The following is an 18,222-nucleotide window of genomic DNA, read 5'->3' on the forward strand; positions in this document are numbered from 1 at the left end:
TGCAGTCTATTCTCTCCCAGATCAGTCAGGGAGTGGTTGTCCATATTGTTTACATGGCCCCACCGTGGCTTTTCTAGGCCTGCATATCCCCTACCCCATCCTGCCATAAGTTTTGATAGTGCGCTTCCCTTCTTGGTCCTCCACAGTATACTGTATAATTGCAAATGTCCACACCACTTTAAAGTTAGTCAGGCTCTGGATAGCTAACCTCAAAACTTAGACCTTTTAAAAAAAAAAAATCTAACTGCTGTGACACCAGTTTTGCTGATTCACTACACATGTAGTCACCACGCCATGTTGTCATGAGAGTTGGGGGTAGGACATGAGGACGTTCCATGAGATGGCATTCTCTAGATCCCTAAAGGGACAGTGATACAGAAGCTCCTTGGATTTTGGTTTTGTTATCAAACATTTTAACTCCTCACCTTCCTCTGGGTTTTTAGCCCTGAGTGGGGAGAAGCTGTACCATATGTGTGTCTATTTACCTGATTTCTCTATTTATCTTGACCACTTCTTCTCTCCACACTTCTCCTTGTGTTCAAAGCTCACGGGACTTCTCGAGGTCATCTTGTCCTCCTTCGGTAGGGGCCATTAACCTTTTGGCTCTTACAGTGGCCAGGATACAAGGAAGGAGAGAGGTCAGCTGTAAGAGGAGTATCAATTGGAAAGTATTTCAAAGCTGTCATATTTGTAACCTGATGGTAAAGCTGCTACGGTAGCCTAGGTGAGGGAGGGAGTCCTACAAAAGAGCTTTGGTGAAACCACATGTGGGGCTGATAAGAGGGGGGAGGTGAAGATGATGTTGGGATTCCCAATTGGAGCAACCATTGAATAAAGATTCACTTGACAGAGAAAAGGCAAGAGGAGAAGGAATAGTTGTGAGGGCAGTGGGTAGGAAGAAGAGCTTCGGAGGGTGAGAGGGAGAGAGGGAAGGTGATGAATTCAGTTTTAGATCCAACTGAAATGATGCCTAATAGGAGAAATATGGGGCTGGTGTCTGGGAGAGAATCTGCCTGGAGAAATAGATTGGGGAAACAGGTGGTAATGTCTAGGAAGAAAAAGAAGAGAAAGTCACTGTCACTGCAGATGTTAAATTTAAAGACACAAACAAGGTCATAACTGTTTTAATTCTTTCTTGCACTTCACCATGACCCAGTACTTTGGAATTTTTCCAGGTTCTTGCAGTGGGACATGTCTGAGGTCAAGGGTACTGTCAAGGGAGTCTGCTGCTACTTTTGATCCTCAAGGGAACTTTAAAGCCCCAGGTCTGACACATACATCCTGAGTATACTAAGTTCATATCAGAATGAGGGCAGAATATTTGATACAAAGAAAACTTTGATGAGGAGCTAAAAAAATAATTTGTAGGTGCATGCATGCAGAGGCACTGTTTAATTTAAAAAAAACATTTTAACATTTATTTATTATTGAAAGAGAGAGACAGAGCATAAACATGGGAGGGGCAGAGAGAGGGGAGACACGTAATCTGAAGCAGGCTCTAGGCTCTGAGCTGTCAGCACAGAGCCTGACATGAGGCTCAAACTCACAAACGGTGAGATCATGACCTGAGCCGAAGTTGGACACTTAATCAACTGAGCCACCTGTAGGTACCCTGGCACTATTTAATTTTTTGTAGTTGGGCTGAATTTTTTTAAGTGAACTGGAAAGATAACATGTACTTCTCAAAATCATCATTGCTATGCCTGAGACATGGGCTAACCTTTGAATGTACTCTGCTAATATAATTACCTTGCTGCCTCTGAAAGGTGGCTTTTAATTGGGTTTCCGAGTAGCAGCTGCTGTGGAGCCGCCCGTCGCAGCCTTGCAATAGATCGGGCTGGTTCATTACATGTTTCCTCTCCCTGGACTGGGCTGCTGGACTTGGAAAGTAGCCAGCAGTTACTGAAATGCCATCATGTATAGGATTGACCTTTAAGACACTGATCTGTTATTTTATTGAGTTTTGACATTTTTCCTCGCAAATTTAAATGGAGCTTTATTGAATAGAGGGCTAAACTCAATTCTTCTCGTTCTCTGTGGCCTTTTCATCAGGTTATTTCTCACTGGTTCATAGCGTTTAGTTCTCGGGCTGGACAAGAGGTTTAAGAACTAAAGACAGCTTGCCATTTATGGGGCTCAGGACTATTCATGGGGAAGTGCGGTAGATTATCACACAGGCATGACTCAGAGTCCTTAATGCACTGATGATTTATGCACAGGTAACCTGAGAAGTCTCTTAGTCATTTTTTTCATTTTGGTAAAACTGTGCCAAAAATTCTTTTTCTTCTTAAGTTTTTATTCTAATTTCAGTTACTTAGTATACCATATATATATGTATACACACCGTATATAATACATATATTTATATACCATATATAATATATATACCATATATGTAATATATATGATATATATATGATATATATATATATATTTCGAGTATTCAATGTAGTGATTCAACACTTCCCGTACATCACCCTGTGCTCATCACAAGTGCACTCCTTAATCCCCATCACCTCTATTTCCCCCATACTCCTACTCACCAACCCTCTGGTAACTATCGGTTTGTTCACTATAGTTGAGAGATTGTTTCTTGGTTTGCCTCTCTCTTTTTTTCCCCTTGTGTTGGAAATTCTTATTTCTAAGATTAATGTTCTGAAGGCTTTTAATTCATTTGAAGAAAATGAGTACCAAACTGTCAAACTGAATAACCAATGTTGGGGTGTAGGTGGCCCGGTGGGACACCAGGAAGAACTCTGTGTTTGGCTTTGGTTGTCCCTTAGAGCAGCTCTGTGGGGCTGGTTCTTTTTATGCCCCCAGGATGACATCCTGGTAGGTCCAGTGTACTTCTGATCATGCTCTTCTGATAAAAAGCTCTCTAGTCACTTTTCCTTTCCAGATAGTTTTAGTTTGGTAATTAATACATCCAACTTCAGTTAGACTGGCTTAAAGTGAAAGCTTCTCCATTGGCTCAGTTTTCAGATTCAAATTCCACCAAAAATAAAAAAACTATTGATATTTTTATTGGAATGCATTGAAATTATAGAATAGTTGACTTCTTAGAGATGGTAAACATATATTTTTAGATTTAGTCTTAAGTTACTTGTATTTGTTCTTACAAATGCTTTGTTTTCAAACCTAAGTTTTGTGTTTGTTGATATTATACCAAACTGCATTACAGTTTTGTTATATTGATTTTATATCCAAAAATTTTGTTTGATGGTCTTATTCTAATAGTTTTTCAATGATTTTTTTAAATCAACTCTCAGTTTGTTCTCTATCTTTAAGAGTCTCTTATGGTTCGTTTCCCCCTCTCTTTTTTCCTCCATTCCCTTTTCATTTTTTTTCTTTTCATATGCTCTTTTCATTTTTTTTAAATTAAATTTTTGTTAACATACAATGCAATATTGGGTTCAGAAGTAGAATTCAGTGATTCGTCATTTAACATATAACACTCAGTGCTCATCACAAGTGCCCTCCTTAGTACCCATCACTCATCTATCTCACCTCCCACCCACCTCCCTCCATCAACCTACAGTTTTTTCTCTATCATTAAGAATCTCTTGTGGTTTGTTTCCCTCTCTTCTTTCCCTCTCCCCTTCCCATATGTTCATCTGCTTGAGTGAAATCATATGGTATTTGTGTTTCTCTGCTTGACTTATTTCACTTATCATAATACATTCTTTCTCCATCCATGTAATTGCAAATGGCAAGATTTCATTCTTTTTGATGGCTGAGTAATATTCCATCACATACGCACACACATACACACACACGCGCGCACACACACCACATCTTCTTTATCCATTCATCAATCGATGGACAGTTGAGCTCTCTCCATAGGTTGGCTATTGTTAATAATGATGCTGTAAACATTTGGGTGCATGTACCTCTTTGAACCTGTATTTTTGTATCCTTTGGGTAGTGCATTTGTTACATTGTAGAATAATTCTATTTTTAGTTTCTTGAGGAACCTCCATACTATTCTCCAGAATGGCTGCACCAGTTTGCTTTCCCACCAGCTTTGTAAGAGTATTTTCCTTTCTCTACACCCACCCCAACACCTATTGTTTCTTGTGTTGTTAATTTTAGCCATTCTGACAGGTTTAAGGTGGTATCTCAACATCGTTTTGATTTGTATTTCCCTGGTGATGAGTGATGTTGAGCATCTTTTCGTGTGTCTGTTTGCCCTCTGGATGTCTTCAATTAATTTTTAATATAGACAATTATATCAGCTGTGAAAAATGATTTTTTCCCTTGCTTTCCATTTCTTGTGCTTTTTTGCCCTTTATAGTAGATTTTTGGTTAGATATCCTTTATTATGTTTAGAAATTTCAGCAAGGAGTTTTACTCATACATCTGTGTAGCCTCATCAGATACCTTTTCTGTATCTAGTGAGGTGTTGTGGGTTGGCTCTTACTGAAGGGTGTTAAGATGCAACCTATTGTATCTTTTAGGTGCAGAGCCATTGCCAAGTGGACTGGGAGTGATACTACATATTAAAATATGATTTACATAATGCTGATGAATTTTTTAAACATATGCCCTTTGTAGGGAAATAGTTTATTATGCAGTCATGCTTGAAAAATAAAACTAAACTTTGTTTGTTTGTTTTTCTCTCTAGTATTACTTTACCGTTCTTTTTGGCCATGAAGGTCAGAAACCCCTGGAGCTGCGCTGTGAGGAGGAGCAGGATGGTAAAGAGTGGATGGAGGCCATTCATCAAGCCAGGTATGGGCTCAAATCCTCTGTGTGACACTGGATTGACTGGGTCTCTTGCACTGGAGATTTTACTGTTGGCTGTAGTTTTGGAAGAACTTGAAATTCCAAGATGGATTTCCCCCTTGGTATCTCCTCCTTAGTGACATGCGAGATGTTTCTTTGCATTTTCTATGGTTATATTCTAGCTAAAGATGGAAGGTAATAGATATAACAATAATAATGTTAGGTTACTTTTGTGGATTGTTCCTGTGTGCCAGGCACTCTTCTAAGTGCTTCCCAATTAAGGCAATTTATTAAATGTATTGAATTGCTTATCCTGTCAACAAGCTGGGAGTGGGTATTATAATTACCCCTCTATTACAGAGAAGGAAAAAGGCCTGGCGAGTTAGTTTGCTTGCTGCGGGTCACACAGCTGGTAGATGGCAGAGCCTGAATATGGACCCCACTGAGCCCACATTTATAAACCCTGCCCTGGGCAGCCTGGGTGTCAAGAAGGGTGATGCTGACTCTATCTAGGGAGATAGAAGAATATGACTTTATTTCATCCTAAGAAATATATAGGTGGGAAGAATGCACTCAGCCTCAAACAAGAACAAGAAATCTGAAAGAGACTCCGGCAGATCCTTCTCTTTTATTTTTCATATACATCTCTGAAGTCTAGTCCATGTTTGCTTCAGATGGCTCCCATGCTCTCTGCCTTCCTACCTGTCTCCTCCCTACTCCAGTCTTTGGTCACTCCCCAACTGCCTACTCACATTCCTGGTATTGCAGTGGCAAAATTCCAGCTGGGGCCCATCTTCTTTTCTTTCCCCTGACATGCCCCCTGCTTCTCAGGAGTGCCTGTTCATGCCTCTAACCACCCCTGTCCCTGAAACTCCCCAACAAGTTGCCCTGAAAAGCTCCTTCTCCAGACGGCTGCAGTGCTGGCAGTAGTACATGTAGAACATCTAATAATTTAGCACAGTAGAGGGTGTGTGTGTGTGTGCGTGTGTGTGTGTTCATTCTACATATTTTGCACGTGTGATTCTGTTTCTTGAGCTGGATTGTGTGGACCTGGAGAGTAAAGAGGAGGATACTTCATTTCTGAGTGAAGCACGGTGCTAATGATGTAGTAGGTGACCAAGAAATCTTTGCAGATGGATTGTAAAGAAGATGATGAGGTATTTGTTCTGGGTTTAGATGCTTCTTTAACCCTTGAGATTTTTTCCCTAAAGTTCTCTACTTCTCATCCCTTCCTCACCCCTCTTCTTTCTTAAACTTCTTTGTATTAACCAGCTACCTCTTCTGTGGCAGGTGGCATGCTGAGTGCTTTACATACTTTGTTTATTCCTCACAACAACTCAGCAGGGTATTATTAGCCTACTTTATAGATGAGAAAACAAAGATGCATGATTATTAAGCAGATTGGCCAACATGTAAGATGAAGTTGTTCATGCTGTAGAGCTGGGCTTCCAACCCAAATCAATCTTTATTTTCGTTTCCTTCTCTCCTTAGTCTTCCCCTCTTCTATTTCTTTTCCTCTTCCTCCATTCACAGATAAAGGTAGACTAGTATGAGGTTAGGATTGAGAGTAGATGATGTTATTTGCAAAATATTTCAGTCCCTTTTCTTTCCTCCTCTTCAAAATATTTCTCCGAGATGCTCAGGCTTGGAGACTAAATGCTCCTTTCCAAGCGGGCCCTGGGGACAGCTCGCCCACATGGTGATCCCGGCACACCGTTTAGCTGTCTTTTCTCTCATTGCTTCTGTCTGAGGGTTTTGCTCCAGACTGTACCCTACTGTGCATTGCTGTAGAGAGAAGGCTGGGTCTTCAAAGATGAAAGAAGTAATCAGGTTGGCAAGGTAGAGCTTGGGTTATTTCTAGACACAATCTCTGTGACCACTTCTATTCCTTCCTACCTGGGAATTAGAATGATGTAAATAACTTAAAATGTGTGTATTTGACCCCCCCCCCATTTTTTTTTCACTCCAGAAAAGCCAGATACTCTTAGTAGCCTAGAATGCCTCTGTAGTTGCTGAGCAAATACTGTGGTGGACCATATACAGAGTATGAATTCCTTCAAAAATGGTTATATTTTAAATCTAATTTTTAAAATCATTTAAAATCATTCAAAAATCTTTATTTATACTATGGGAACTTTGTCATATGTGTGCCAGTGAGTCAGTATTTGATGTTGATTGACACACAATAGAAACCAGGGCATGTGTGATCTTGTTAGGAAACATAGACTTTAGAAATCACTCTAGTGATTTAGGTAATGGAATGATAAGAATTCTCTTGTCTCGTGTTTGAAGATTTACTTAATAATTGATTTTTTTTAATGTCCTGACTTTTGGGTCCATTAGATTTGCTTTTCCTTTGATTTGAGGCCCAGGACTGGGTTCTTTGATGACTTCTTTTTTTTTTTTTTTTTTTTTTNGCATGAGCAGGGGAGGGTCAGAGAGAGAGAGGGAGACACAGACTCTGAAATAGGCTCCAGGCTCTGAGCTGGCAGTCAGCACAGAGCCCGACGCGGGGCTCAAACCCACGAACCGCGAGATCATGACCTAAGCGATAGTTGGACGCTTAACCGAATAAGTCACCCAGGTGCCCCTTTGATGACTTCTTTTTAATCAGACTGCTTTATACTTGAGTTCTTGCATTTGACTTTTACCATTGAGATGCTTCTTACATTTTCTGTTTCATAAATCAGGGAAGATAACAACTTTTTCATTTAAGTTTCATTATGTTGAGTTCTTGGTGTGAACTTGGATTTGTGAAATTCATTCTGTTCATACATGTGCAGAGCCAGAAAGTAAATGAAGCTGATTTAGAAAAAGAGTTTGTCAGCTAATTTTTCTTGGCTTTGTGCTAATTAAACAACTGATTGGTTGACTAAATATTTCACCTTTAGAACACAGTCTAATGGCTTTGGTACCACTGCCTTTTTAATGGAAAATGCTCAGTAATTATGGTTTTATTAATCCCTCTTCTTAAAAGTCTGAGCTTTGACTAACCGATGGCTATTTTAGCCTGAGACTATTTTTTTCTGAGTGTCCTGCAGACACTACATAGAAACAGGGACTGCTCAGAGCCCTTTCTCTGGTCTCTGCTCTTTTCCCGGGACGTCTACTCAGAACTGGCTTGGGTGTGCTCTCCTTGTATGTCACGGATATCATATTCTTGCTGCTGGCTTTTTGAACCTGAGAGCTGAATCTACTTGCCCCAGTTTGCCTTCAGAGGATCTTTGGGTCCTTTTCTGGGATGTTGAGTTACATGTTTTCTCCCTTAGATCTGGCCCACGGAAAAATCTTTTTGGAAATTATATTCTCATTTTGCAGCTCCGATGTAGTCCAGAAAACTTGTTTTATAGTTTTGCTTGAAGTTGGCCAATATTACTTTCTAGAACACTGACACATTTAAAATATCATTCCATCACATATTATTGGCACTAGTTCATGAGAAGCTGCTAGCAAGACTCAGTCCTGTTTTTGTCTGGATGAGGTGAGGCCAGAGCATTTTAATAGCAGTGAAGTCTTTGTTTATTCCATAAATTGTTTGCTAGTTGTGTATGGAACTTTGGACATTCCTAATAACCTGATTTTTGTTATTGTTGTCTTCTTGACCATATTTGCCTACCATGGTTGGTTTAGTGATTGACATTAGGATGGTCAAAAGCATTGACCCAGTTAATTGTGGGTCCATAGGGCTCACTGGCTCAGAAGACAACATCCATAGCATATTTCTCCACTTTTTATCTGCTGGAACATGGACCAAATGAAGCCTCAACAGGTAGAAGGTAGCTATGGCCTGGAAGAGGATCTAGGTGTGCAGAGATGCCAAAGCTCTTCCTATGCTGGTCTAAGCATAAGACCTTAAAGACCTGGTCTATGAGAGTTAAGAAGAGAGACGTGGAAAGCATTCCAGAGATTGGGTGGGGGATGACTTCAGAGGACTTTGTGACCACCTGGATGTGGGCAGTATTAGACCAGGGTGGTATTTAACACATCTCTCAGGGTCTTAGCATGGATAGTGTCACTTACTGGGAGAAGAAATGATGGATGAAAGCAGGTTTGTGGGGCTGAGATGATGAGCACTGGTCAGGAAAGGCCTCTGAGGGGAATTGGAGGGTTTGAATGCCTGGAAGGAGCAGTGAGGAGCCATGTGATTCTGAGGGGTCTCCTTGCCCTTGCTGTGGAAGATATGAGAAAACGAGTATCCCAAGCTACTGGAGAAGGTGTGTCCTGAGGGGAAAGCTGGCTTTGGGTTTCTACCAAAGCTGGGGTTAGAGGAGGACTTTTGAAAAGTTGAGAATGTAGAGAATGTTGCACCTGGTATACTGCACTGTGGAATGTGCACAGATTTTCCTTTTTTTCTCCTTGCAAAGGTATGGCTGATGCTGTCAGTGGTTGAGACTGTTCCACTGTACCTTTTGCCTGCTTTCTAATTTTTTAACTGAAGCTCTGCTCAAACCGCTGTCTTGACTATCTTCCCTCCTCTTGGTGTGTGCCTGTGGCAGGTGGATTTTAGGCTTTTCTCAGTGGGGGGGAGGATATTCGCCAGGGAAGAGGAATTGGGTGTGTGCTTCCATTCTATAAAGCTCATGTCAGATTTAGTTTGGCAAGTGCTTGAAATAACCCGTTCCCTCACCCTGTCAGTCCCGAACTTGATGAACAGAGAGACTTAATCCTCCAGTTAAGTCTTTCAGTTGAGTCTTATCCTTTTGTCCACTAAAGAAAGCCCTAATCCTGCCTCTTGGGTCTGTTTTTATCTGTGGTCCTTTTGATGACATGTGCCTGAGGCAGCCTGTTGTTTGTTCTCTCTCTTTCCCCTTCTATCAGTCTGTTCCCCCCTCCCTCACAACATACAGCACACACATACACACACACACACACACATCACAGCCTACACAACCACACACACACATACACACACACTCACATACACACACAAGACATCATGGTAACTGCACCAGACACCTAGTGCCTGTAACCTCATCCTTTTTACTTGGATGGAGGTATAATTTAGAGTGAAATGTATATTACAAAATCTATCCAACACTAAAGGCCACTATGTGTATCATATCACCCCCATAAAATCAGCTCTTTATGTAATGTGCAGGGAGCAATCCCTCACAAATCAGAACAAAGCGATTACACATAGGACAGCTGAAAACGCTTCATGTATCACAGTGAACCGACAGGTCTAGAAAATCAGAAATAGGCAGTGATGTTATAGCCTAAAGCTGTATTTTCTATTTTTCTTGTAATAGTAAGACCATCACTACTATTGCTACTTTAAAGCTAAAGACGTGGATTTTGTTCTTTTGAGATAGTTTATATATTGTTATTATTACTTTTTTTTTAAACTAAGAAGTTCTTTTGGACCTTTGCCTCCAGATTGGACATGATGAAAGAGACGTCAACACTTTCTTCCTTAGAACCTGCAGAGCACGACATGAGAGAAAAGGGATAATATGTCTGTGAACTATGAAAGATTTCACTTGATGAAATGGTAGAACTTGTTTTCTTTAGGGAAAAGTTGGGCTTGAGTTTCTTTATTTACAGCCTTTGGTTAATACTTTCACCTGTCGGTTCTCTTTCCTGTTCCTCACAGTGTTTTTGCTTCAGTTTGCATGGCAGCAGGAGCTCACAGTAGAACAGGTGCTGTCTGTCTGCACGCACATGCCAGCCCGCCTGCAGGGGGCGCCTCCCATGGGCTCTAGGCTGCCCTAAGTGCTGGCGCTGCTTCAAGGCAAACTTCTGTCTTGAGGCTCTTCCCTCTGATTCCCTTACTCCTTATACATTCCACCTGCTTACCAAGCCCTCTTTGGCATTTTCCCTGTATTGTTAGATTCTCCTGGAATCTCTCCCACATTATAACAAGAAATTAAAATCACTCCCTTGGCCCTGCTTCCCTCTCTTGCTGCATAGACAGGCTTCCTGAAGAAAGCCTGGGTTGTTCTCCCTCCTCACACAGCTCCTTCTCCCTTTCCAGCCCTTCTGGATGGTTTCTGTCCCCACCCCACGGAAACTGTTGTCACCTGAGTCAACAAAGACTTTCCAAAGCTTTTCCTTCCTTATACAACTTCAACTTGCCAGTGATACTTATTTTTTAATTACATAAGTAGTACATAAATGCAACCTCTCAAAAGAAAGACAGGCAGAAATAAAGAAGAAAAGAAAGAAAGAAAATCCAAACAATGAAAAGTAGAGAGAGTAGAAGGTTATTCCATTCATACGATCCTCCTTCCCCACCCCCATTCCCCAAGTTCACTTACTTCCTCAAAGTTATTTACTGGTAACAATCTGGTGCATGGTGTTTCCATATATTTGCATATCTGTTAGATAAGTAGATAAGATAGATAATATTATTACATACTTTTTCACTGACTCTTCATATTATTTTCAACCTTCCTTTCACACTAATTTGGAGGTAGTTTTTAATTTAATTTTATTATTTTTTAAATGTTTATTTATGTTTGAGAGTGTGAGCAGGAGAGGGGCAAAGAGAGGGGGAGACAGGATCTGAAGTAGGCTCTGTATTGACAGCACAGAGCCCGCTGCGAGGGCTTGAACTCATGAACTGAAAGATCATGAACCGCAAAGTCATGACCTGAGCTGAAGTCAGCCACCCAGGTGCCTACTGTAGAGGTTTTTTTTTTTTTTTTTTTTTTATACATCATTATGTAGAGACCTAAATCTTCTCTTGAAATTCTCTTTCCTTTTGCTTCTAGGACATCACTCCTGATTCTTCTACTCCATTGATAATTTCTTCTCCTCTTTCACTGTCCCATGTTCTGTCCCTTTCTTTAAGGTCACACTCTGTGCCCTTGCTCCTTTCTCTCCTCACCAGTCATCCACCAGGTGGATGGAGTCACTCTTTCCCCATGCTTTTGCTGTGCTGCATACCCTGCTAAGTGCGCCATGTTCTCTTTTCACTGAACAGTCACATCAGCCCATGAAATTGGTGGTTCTATCCCCACTTAGTCTGAGGTCTTAGAGGATGAAATAACATCCCAAAGATCACCAGTCTACTAAGTGGCAGAGCTGGCATTCATGTCCAGGTCAGGCTAACCCTGAAGCCTATGTACTTAATTAGGAAGATGTATAGCCTCTAGTATGTGTAGAACCATCTTTCTATATTGACCTATCTGTATACCCCCTGCCCCTGGGTGTTCAGAGTTACTTGATACTAACTCCAGAGCTTAGTATCAAGTCCAGAACCTCCTCACCTGTGTCTCTTCTAAGTTTGCCTTCTACTCTCCTCCACAGGGGACCAGAATGCTCTTTCTGAAAAGAACATATGCTCCTGGTAGAATTCCAGGTTTCCTATTAGTTATTTGGGTTATGATATTCAATTGACTTCTTACTATAGACAGTTTTAAATAGATGCAAGGGGGGATAGTAGTATAGAATAGTATAGTGATCTTCCATGTTTCTTTCAAGAAAAAAAAAGTATATTCATTTGATGGGTATTTGTTATGTCCTAGAGCTTGGTATCCAGTCCAAGTGAGGTCCATTCTGAGCTGAGCTTTGTGAACTTCTCAAGCCACCTCTCCCCTGTGTCCTGGGTTGCAGCTATAGCACCAGACACAGAAATTCTAATGTGTTGGCATATCTCCTTCAGTCTGACTAACACAACTCATTCTTCAAGACTCAGCTCTCATTCATCTGCTTTACCCTCCCTGGACCACTTCCTCCACCTGTAGAAAGGACTGACTATTCCCTTCTTTGGGCCCCCACTGCAACCCCTTATTGCTTTTAAAATACCTTTGAGATTATTGTATTGATTTGTTTATGTCTGTTGCTCTCTGTCAGCCTGAATTCCTTCCATACAAATCTGTACTGCTCACCTCTTATTTCCTGCTCCTGGCACAGTGACAAATTGCTTTTCAGAAATGTGTGTACCAATTTAATCTCCCTCTGCTAAGACATGAAAACACTGGAATCATTTTTTAAAAATTTGTATTATATTGATGGGTAAAAAATGGTATCTTGGTATAATGATCATTTCTTTGATTATTGGTGAAATTGACTAATTTTTGCTGTTATTAGTATTTGTCTGTGCTTCCTGTATGAATTGGCATCTCACGTCCAGTGCTCGTTTTCCCTCTTGGTGTTTTTTTTATCAGTTTGCTTATGAGCTCTTTGTATGAAAAAAAATACTATCTCTTTCTATTTTTTGTAAATTCCTTTGCACCATTTTTTTTTTTGCCCTGGACTTATATATATGGCATTTTTTGTACAGAGTGTTTGAAGTATGACACAGTTCAAATATTGCTTTTGGTGGGGAACTTGTTCCATTGCTTTTAAAGAAAACAATATTTAAAAAATTAAAAAATAGTTCACATACCATAAAACCTACCGTTTTAAAGCATACACCTTAGGGGCGCCTGAGTGGCTTAGTCGGTTAAGCGTCCGACTTTCGCTTAGGTCATGATCTCGCGGTTCGTGGGTTCGAGCCCCGCGTCGGGCTCTGTGCTGACTGCCAGCTCAGAGCCTGGAGCCTGTTTCAGAGTCTGTGACTCCCTCTCTCTCTGACCCTCCCCTGTTCACGCTGTCTCTCTCTCTCTCCTAGAAATAAATAAAACATTAAAAAAAAAATTAAAAAAAGATAAATAAAGCATACACCTTAATGGATTTTAGTATATTCACAAGGCTGTGTAACCATCACCACTATCGGATTCTGGAACATTTTCAACACCCCCCAAAGCCTCAATATCTGTGAACATTCATGCCCTATTTCCTGCTTTCCCTAGCCCTAGTCAACTCCTGATCCACTTCCTGTGTCTGTGGTTTTGCCCATTATGGACATTTCATATAAATGGAATCATACAAGCCTTTTGTGTTTGGCTTCTTTTACTTATAATGTTATCAGAGTTCATCCAGGTTATAATGGCATAATCAATCCTCTGTTCCTTTCTATGGTGGAATACTGTTTCATTGTATGAGTGTACCACATTTTGTTTACTCATTCATTAGTTGATGAACATTTGGATTGTTTATACTTTTTGCTATTATAAACAATGCTGCTGTGAATATTTGTGTACACATTTTTGTGGACATATGTTTTGAATTCTCTTGGGTGTACCTAGGAGTTGAATTATTGAGTCATACGTTAACGCTGGGTTTAACTTTCAAGGAACCAACAAACTGTTTTCCATATTGGCTGCACCACTTTATAGTTCCACTAGCTAGCAATTTAAGAGAGTTCTAACTTCTCCACATCCTCACCAACACTTGTTTCCATTAGTATTTTATTTGGAGTCCTTGTACTGGAAATTGAATATGAGAATTTATAAACTCCTTTAATCCATTTGAGTTTAATGAATATAGTTATTTATATACTCTTGCCAAAGAATTTTTTGTGATCATAAAGAGAATTCTACAAATACTATTATGTACATTTGTAAAGAAATGAAAGTGTCTGTGTTAGGAAAGAGACATCAATACAATTGTGATATAAAACATTTTCTTCAGTTTTATAGTATAGTACTATAAAATATGTTGGCTTTTGGAAATTAGTGTTCCTTAAAATTTCTCTGCCCCAAAATGATGATTTTACCATTATTGACTTTCTGTTATATTTCCTTATAACAGTATTTTGCTTGTTTTTTATATTTGGTTGTGTTTTGGAAAGGATTATTGACAACTTTCCATATGCCCCATTGTTTAAATGTTTAAATAATGAACTACTAACTGTGAGCTGGAAAGAAGGAGCAATACTTAGAGCCAAGTTTTAGTCTTTAAATTTCATTCTTCTTTTTGATCTTTTCTAATGGAGATGCTTGTGTTTCCGTTCATTGTAAAGGGGACAAGCTTAGGAGAAAAGAACCTATAAGTAGAGAGAGAAAAGATTAGTGGCGGTGATAGAGGGTTAGAAACTTACCCTAATGTGACATCTAACAAATATTGATTAACTAGGGGAGTGAAACTATCGATATAAGAGACTTTGAAAGCCAGAAAAAGTGGGTGATTTAATGCTGAAGTGAGTAATGCTGGGGAGGCACAGTCTTGTGTAGATAAGCTGGCTGCTGCTTGTGCTCAGATATGGTCTAGATGGGAACTGTACTGCCATTATCCAGGACTGGTTTTTCCCAAATCCCAAAGACATCGTGATCCCCCTGATATGAGGAATGATGATTCCAAAGAGTTTTCTCAGTAAAATTGAGCATAATCCTGGAGTTGGTGCAAGTTTTTCTTCAGTCACCTATAAAATGAGTTTTTAGTTTGGGTTTTATTATGGTTCTCATTATACATATCTCATTAGCATATCTGTCTATCATCTATCTATCTATGTCATTAGCAACTAAGTCTTCAATCAAAGTAAGTAAGATGAGGTTCTGACTCATCTAACCATTTCTTAGGAAGTTAATATAAATTTTACTCTTCTATAAAAATAATTAAGGCCTGTGCTGTTATACTGTACTTCTCTAGACTTTTTAGGATTCTACTGGAAGGCTTCCTTTTCTTCCATATGGAATAGCGGTGTTTTGGTTTTGATTATACATATTACACATGAATATTTTACTCCCATATATATACCTCAAACTTGCCATCTGTTAGTACTGGACACATGAATTTGGCTTTCAGCATGTTGATTTACATGGCTTAATTTTGTTATTTCACTTGGCAGTGAAGAGACTATTTTTCCCCTTGTGGAAGTTAAACTAAATAACACACACACAAAATTAAAAACAGTCAGAAATTGGGGCGCCTGAGTGGCTCAGTCGGTTAAGTGTCTGACTTCGGCTCAAGTCATGATCTCACGGTTCATGGCTTCGAGCCCTGCATCAGGTTCTGTGCAAATAACTAGCTCAGAGCCTGGAGCCTGCTTCAGATTCTGTGTCTTCCTCTCTCTCTGACCCTCCCCTGCTCACACTGTCTCTCTCTCTCTCTCTCTCTATCCCTCTCTCTCAGAAATAAATAAAACATTAAAAATTTTTTAAAAAGTCAGAAATAATAAATAGACCAGGTGGAAATTCTTAAACTTGAGCAACCGGAAAATTTAATCAGATAGAACATATATTGGAAATATAGTAAAATAGAAACACCAATGCTCTGAAAATTCCTACATCGAACAAAGCATTTCCAGTTGTTTTGTCACAGTCCACTTACTAGTGGGATATCTAAGGAAAGCCTTGTGATATAAAGTGGAGAAGATACCCCAGTAAGAGTAGTGAACTAGGGAGAACCAATTAAATAAGTGGAATGAGTTGAGAATTATGAAAAAAGAAAATTATTATGTGAAGAAAAATAAAACGTGCAAAGTAAATAATCTTAGATAATTGTTTTTCATTTAACAATGAGTTTTATGTGAATGCCTGTTTTGTGCCAGGCCCCATGCCAGGTGCTGAGCTAATCTTTAACATCTTTGCCTAGATTATTGTGGAGCCTCTTACTGGTCTTCCTTTTTCTCTTCTCGCACTCCACCCCCCACCTCTGTCTTTTACCACAGCCAGTGTGATCCTGTATGAATGCCACATCTTGCCATGCCTTCCATCAAAGCTCTGAATCTCATTCCTGGTGAAAACCTGAGACTTTATATTGGTCCGCTGGGATTTGCATGCTTTAGAATCCTGTTCCCCTTTTCTGCCTCTCACTTATTTCCCTCCAGTAAACCAGCCACTCTGCCTTTCCTTGGGCAGTCCAGGCCTGCTTCCACCACAGAGCTTTTGCAAGTGATATTCCCTCTAACTGGAATGCTCTTCTCAGAAGCTAGCCACATGGATCACAGCTTCAGGTCATGACTCCAGTACCATCTTCTCAGGGAGACCCTCTCTCATACCCTGGTTAACATTGTAACCCCATCCCCCTACTTCTTATCCTCCTACCCTGGCCCTGCTTTTTGTTTAGGTACTCAGCATCACGTAACATACTATCTTTTTAAAAAATTTATTTTATTGTCTCTTGCACCATACTACAATGTAAATTCAATGAGGGCACAGATTTTTTTTCCCCTGTTTTCTTTACCCCCATCTCCAATGCTTTGAACAGTTTCTGAGTATATAAGAACATTCAATAAATACTGAATAAAAGAGTGAATTTGGAGCCACAGGAACATATAAAGAAATTAATATCTGTTAGATAAGCCCACCTCCCAGAGTAAATAACTGCCATTAGGATTTGCATATTTTCTTTTTGCCACTTAATATTATAGAGATGTTGCAAAATAGAGAAAAGCACAAAAAAAGTAATTAAAAATTATCTATCATTGTTCTAACACATGTGCATGTGCATGTACAAATTATATTACTTTAATCTTCTGGGTTTTTTTTGTTAATTTATTATTGGGTCTTGAGTATGTTCCATTATGTTAACCATTTTTTAAAATATGACTTTAAATGGCTTATATCATTCCATTGTTTCATCACTTTTATATTATATGCATCTATGTTTAGATTGTTTCAGTTTTATTATATTTTAATGAATGAAAATCTTGTTTTTTAACACATCTTTGTGTAAGTCACTATTTATTTTCTTTGGGTTAGCTTATTATAATTGAAATGACTATGACAAAGGATGTGAACATTTTAACCTGTCTTGATACTTATTGTGATGTTGTCTCCTAGACTGTCTTGCTCTGGTAGAGTACCCATTTTGTCTTATCTTTGCCAGTGCAGAGTGTTATCAGTCCTGAAACTCTTGACCAGTTTTTTTTTTAAACTAGAGAGAGAGAGAGAGACAGAGAGAGTGTGCCAGGGGGAGAGAGGGACAGAGGGAGAGAGTGAGAATCTTTAGTAAGCTCCATGCTCAGTGCAGAGCCCGATGCGAGGCTCATTCTCATGACCCTGGGATCATGACCCGAGCTGAAATCAAGAGTCGGATGCTCAACTGAGTGAGCCACCCAGGCACCCCAAACTCTCGACCAAATTTGATAAACAAGTTTTTACTCTCTGATTAAGTACAGCCTTTTCCCTCTCTTTATTAGTTATTCACATACTTTATTCTATGATGTTCTTAACTTCTTGATGTAGTTATTTTAGGCCCTGTTATTGGCTCCTTGCTATAAAGGTGAAGAATTTAGTACCCTTACAAAACCATTTACCTACTCTCCCTTTGTCCCCTCAGTTTTTGTTACTTACATATTCTTGGCTTTTAAATTGGTTGAGTTTATGTCTTAAAATAATATACTTAACTCTATCAACTTTGAGCAGCGTGTAATAAATCTCTGCTATGAAAGGTAAGTAAATTAAGACATTTAATTTGTCTTTATTGTTTTCTTCTCTCCACTAACCCTGAGCTTTTATTACTTTCATTATTATTTACTCTCTATGTATAAACTTTTAAACATTTACCTTCTGTTTGTAAATTTAATTAAGCCTCTGTTGATTCTCAAAATAAAAAACTAATTAAAAAAAACAAATTAAAAATCACGCTTTAGAAATATTTTCCAAAGTATCAAGACTGGTATTTGATTCCATGGAGAACAAAATATAATCGTAGGTAGTTGAATTTTTGCTTCCTGAAGGAGAATATTTTAATTTCTTTCCAGCTTCTATTACTTCATCTGGCTTG

General features: G+C 39.3%; 1 protein-coding gene across 2 annotated transcripts in view; it reads left to right on the top strand.

The window, feature by feature from the left end:
* The window catches only part of RASGRF2 (Ras protein specific guanine nucleotide releasing factor 2), a 240,674-nt gene that overhangs the window by 68,787 nt on the left and 153,665 nt on the right, over nt 1-18,222 (top strand). For both annotated transcript variants that reach the window (XM_039220115.1, XM_039220116.1), the window contains exon 2: nt 4,625-4,731. In XM_039220115.1, the coding sequence (XP_039076046.1) occupies nt 4,625-4,731 (107 nt within the window). The remainder of the gene's footprint in view (nt 1-4,624; nt 4,732-18,222) is intronic.

The sequence above is a fragment of the Hyaena hyaena genome, unplaced genomic scaffold, assembly GCF_003009895.1.
Source record: "Hyaena hyaena isolate Hyena2069 unplaced genomic scaffold, ASM300989v1 scaffold_862, whole genome shotgun sequence".
Taxonomy (NCBI): Eukaryota; Metazoa; Chordata; class Mammalia; order Carnivora; family Hyaenidae; genus Hyaena; species Hyaena hyaena.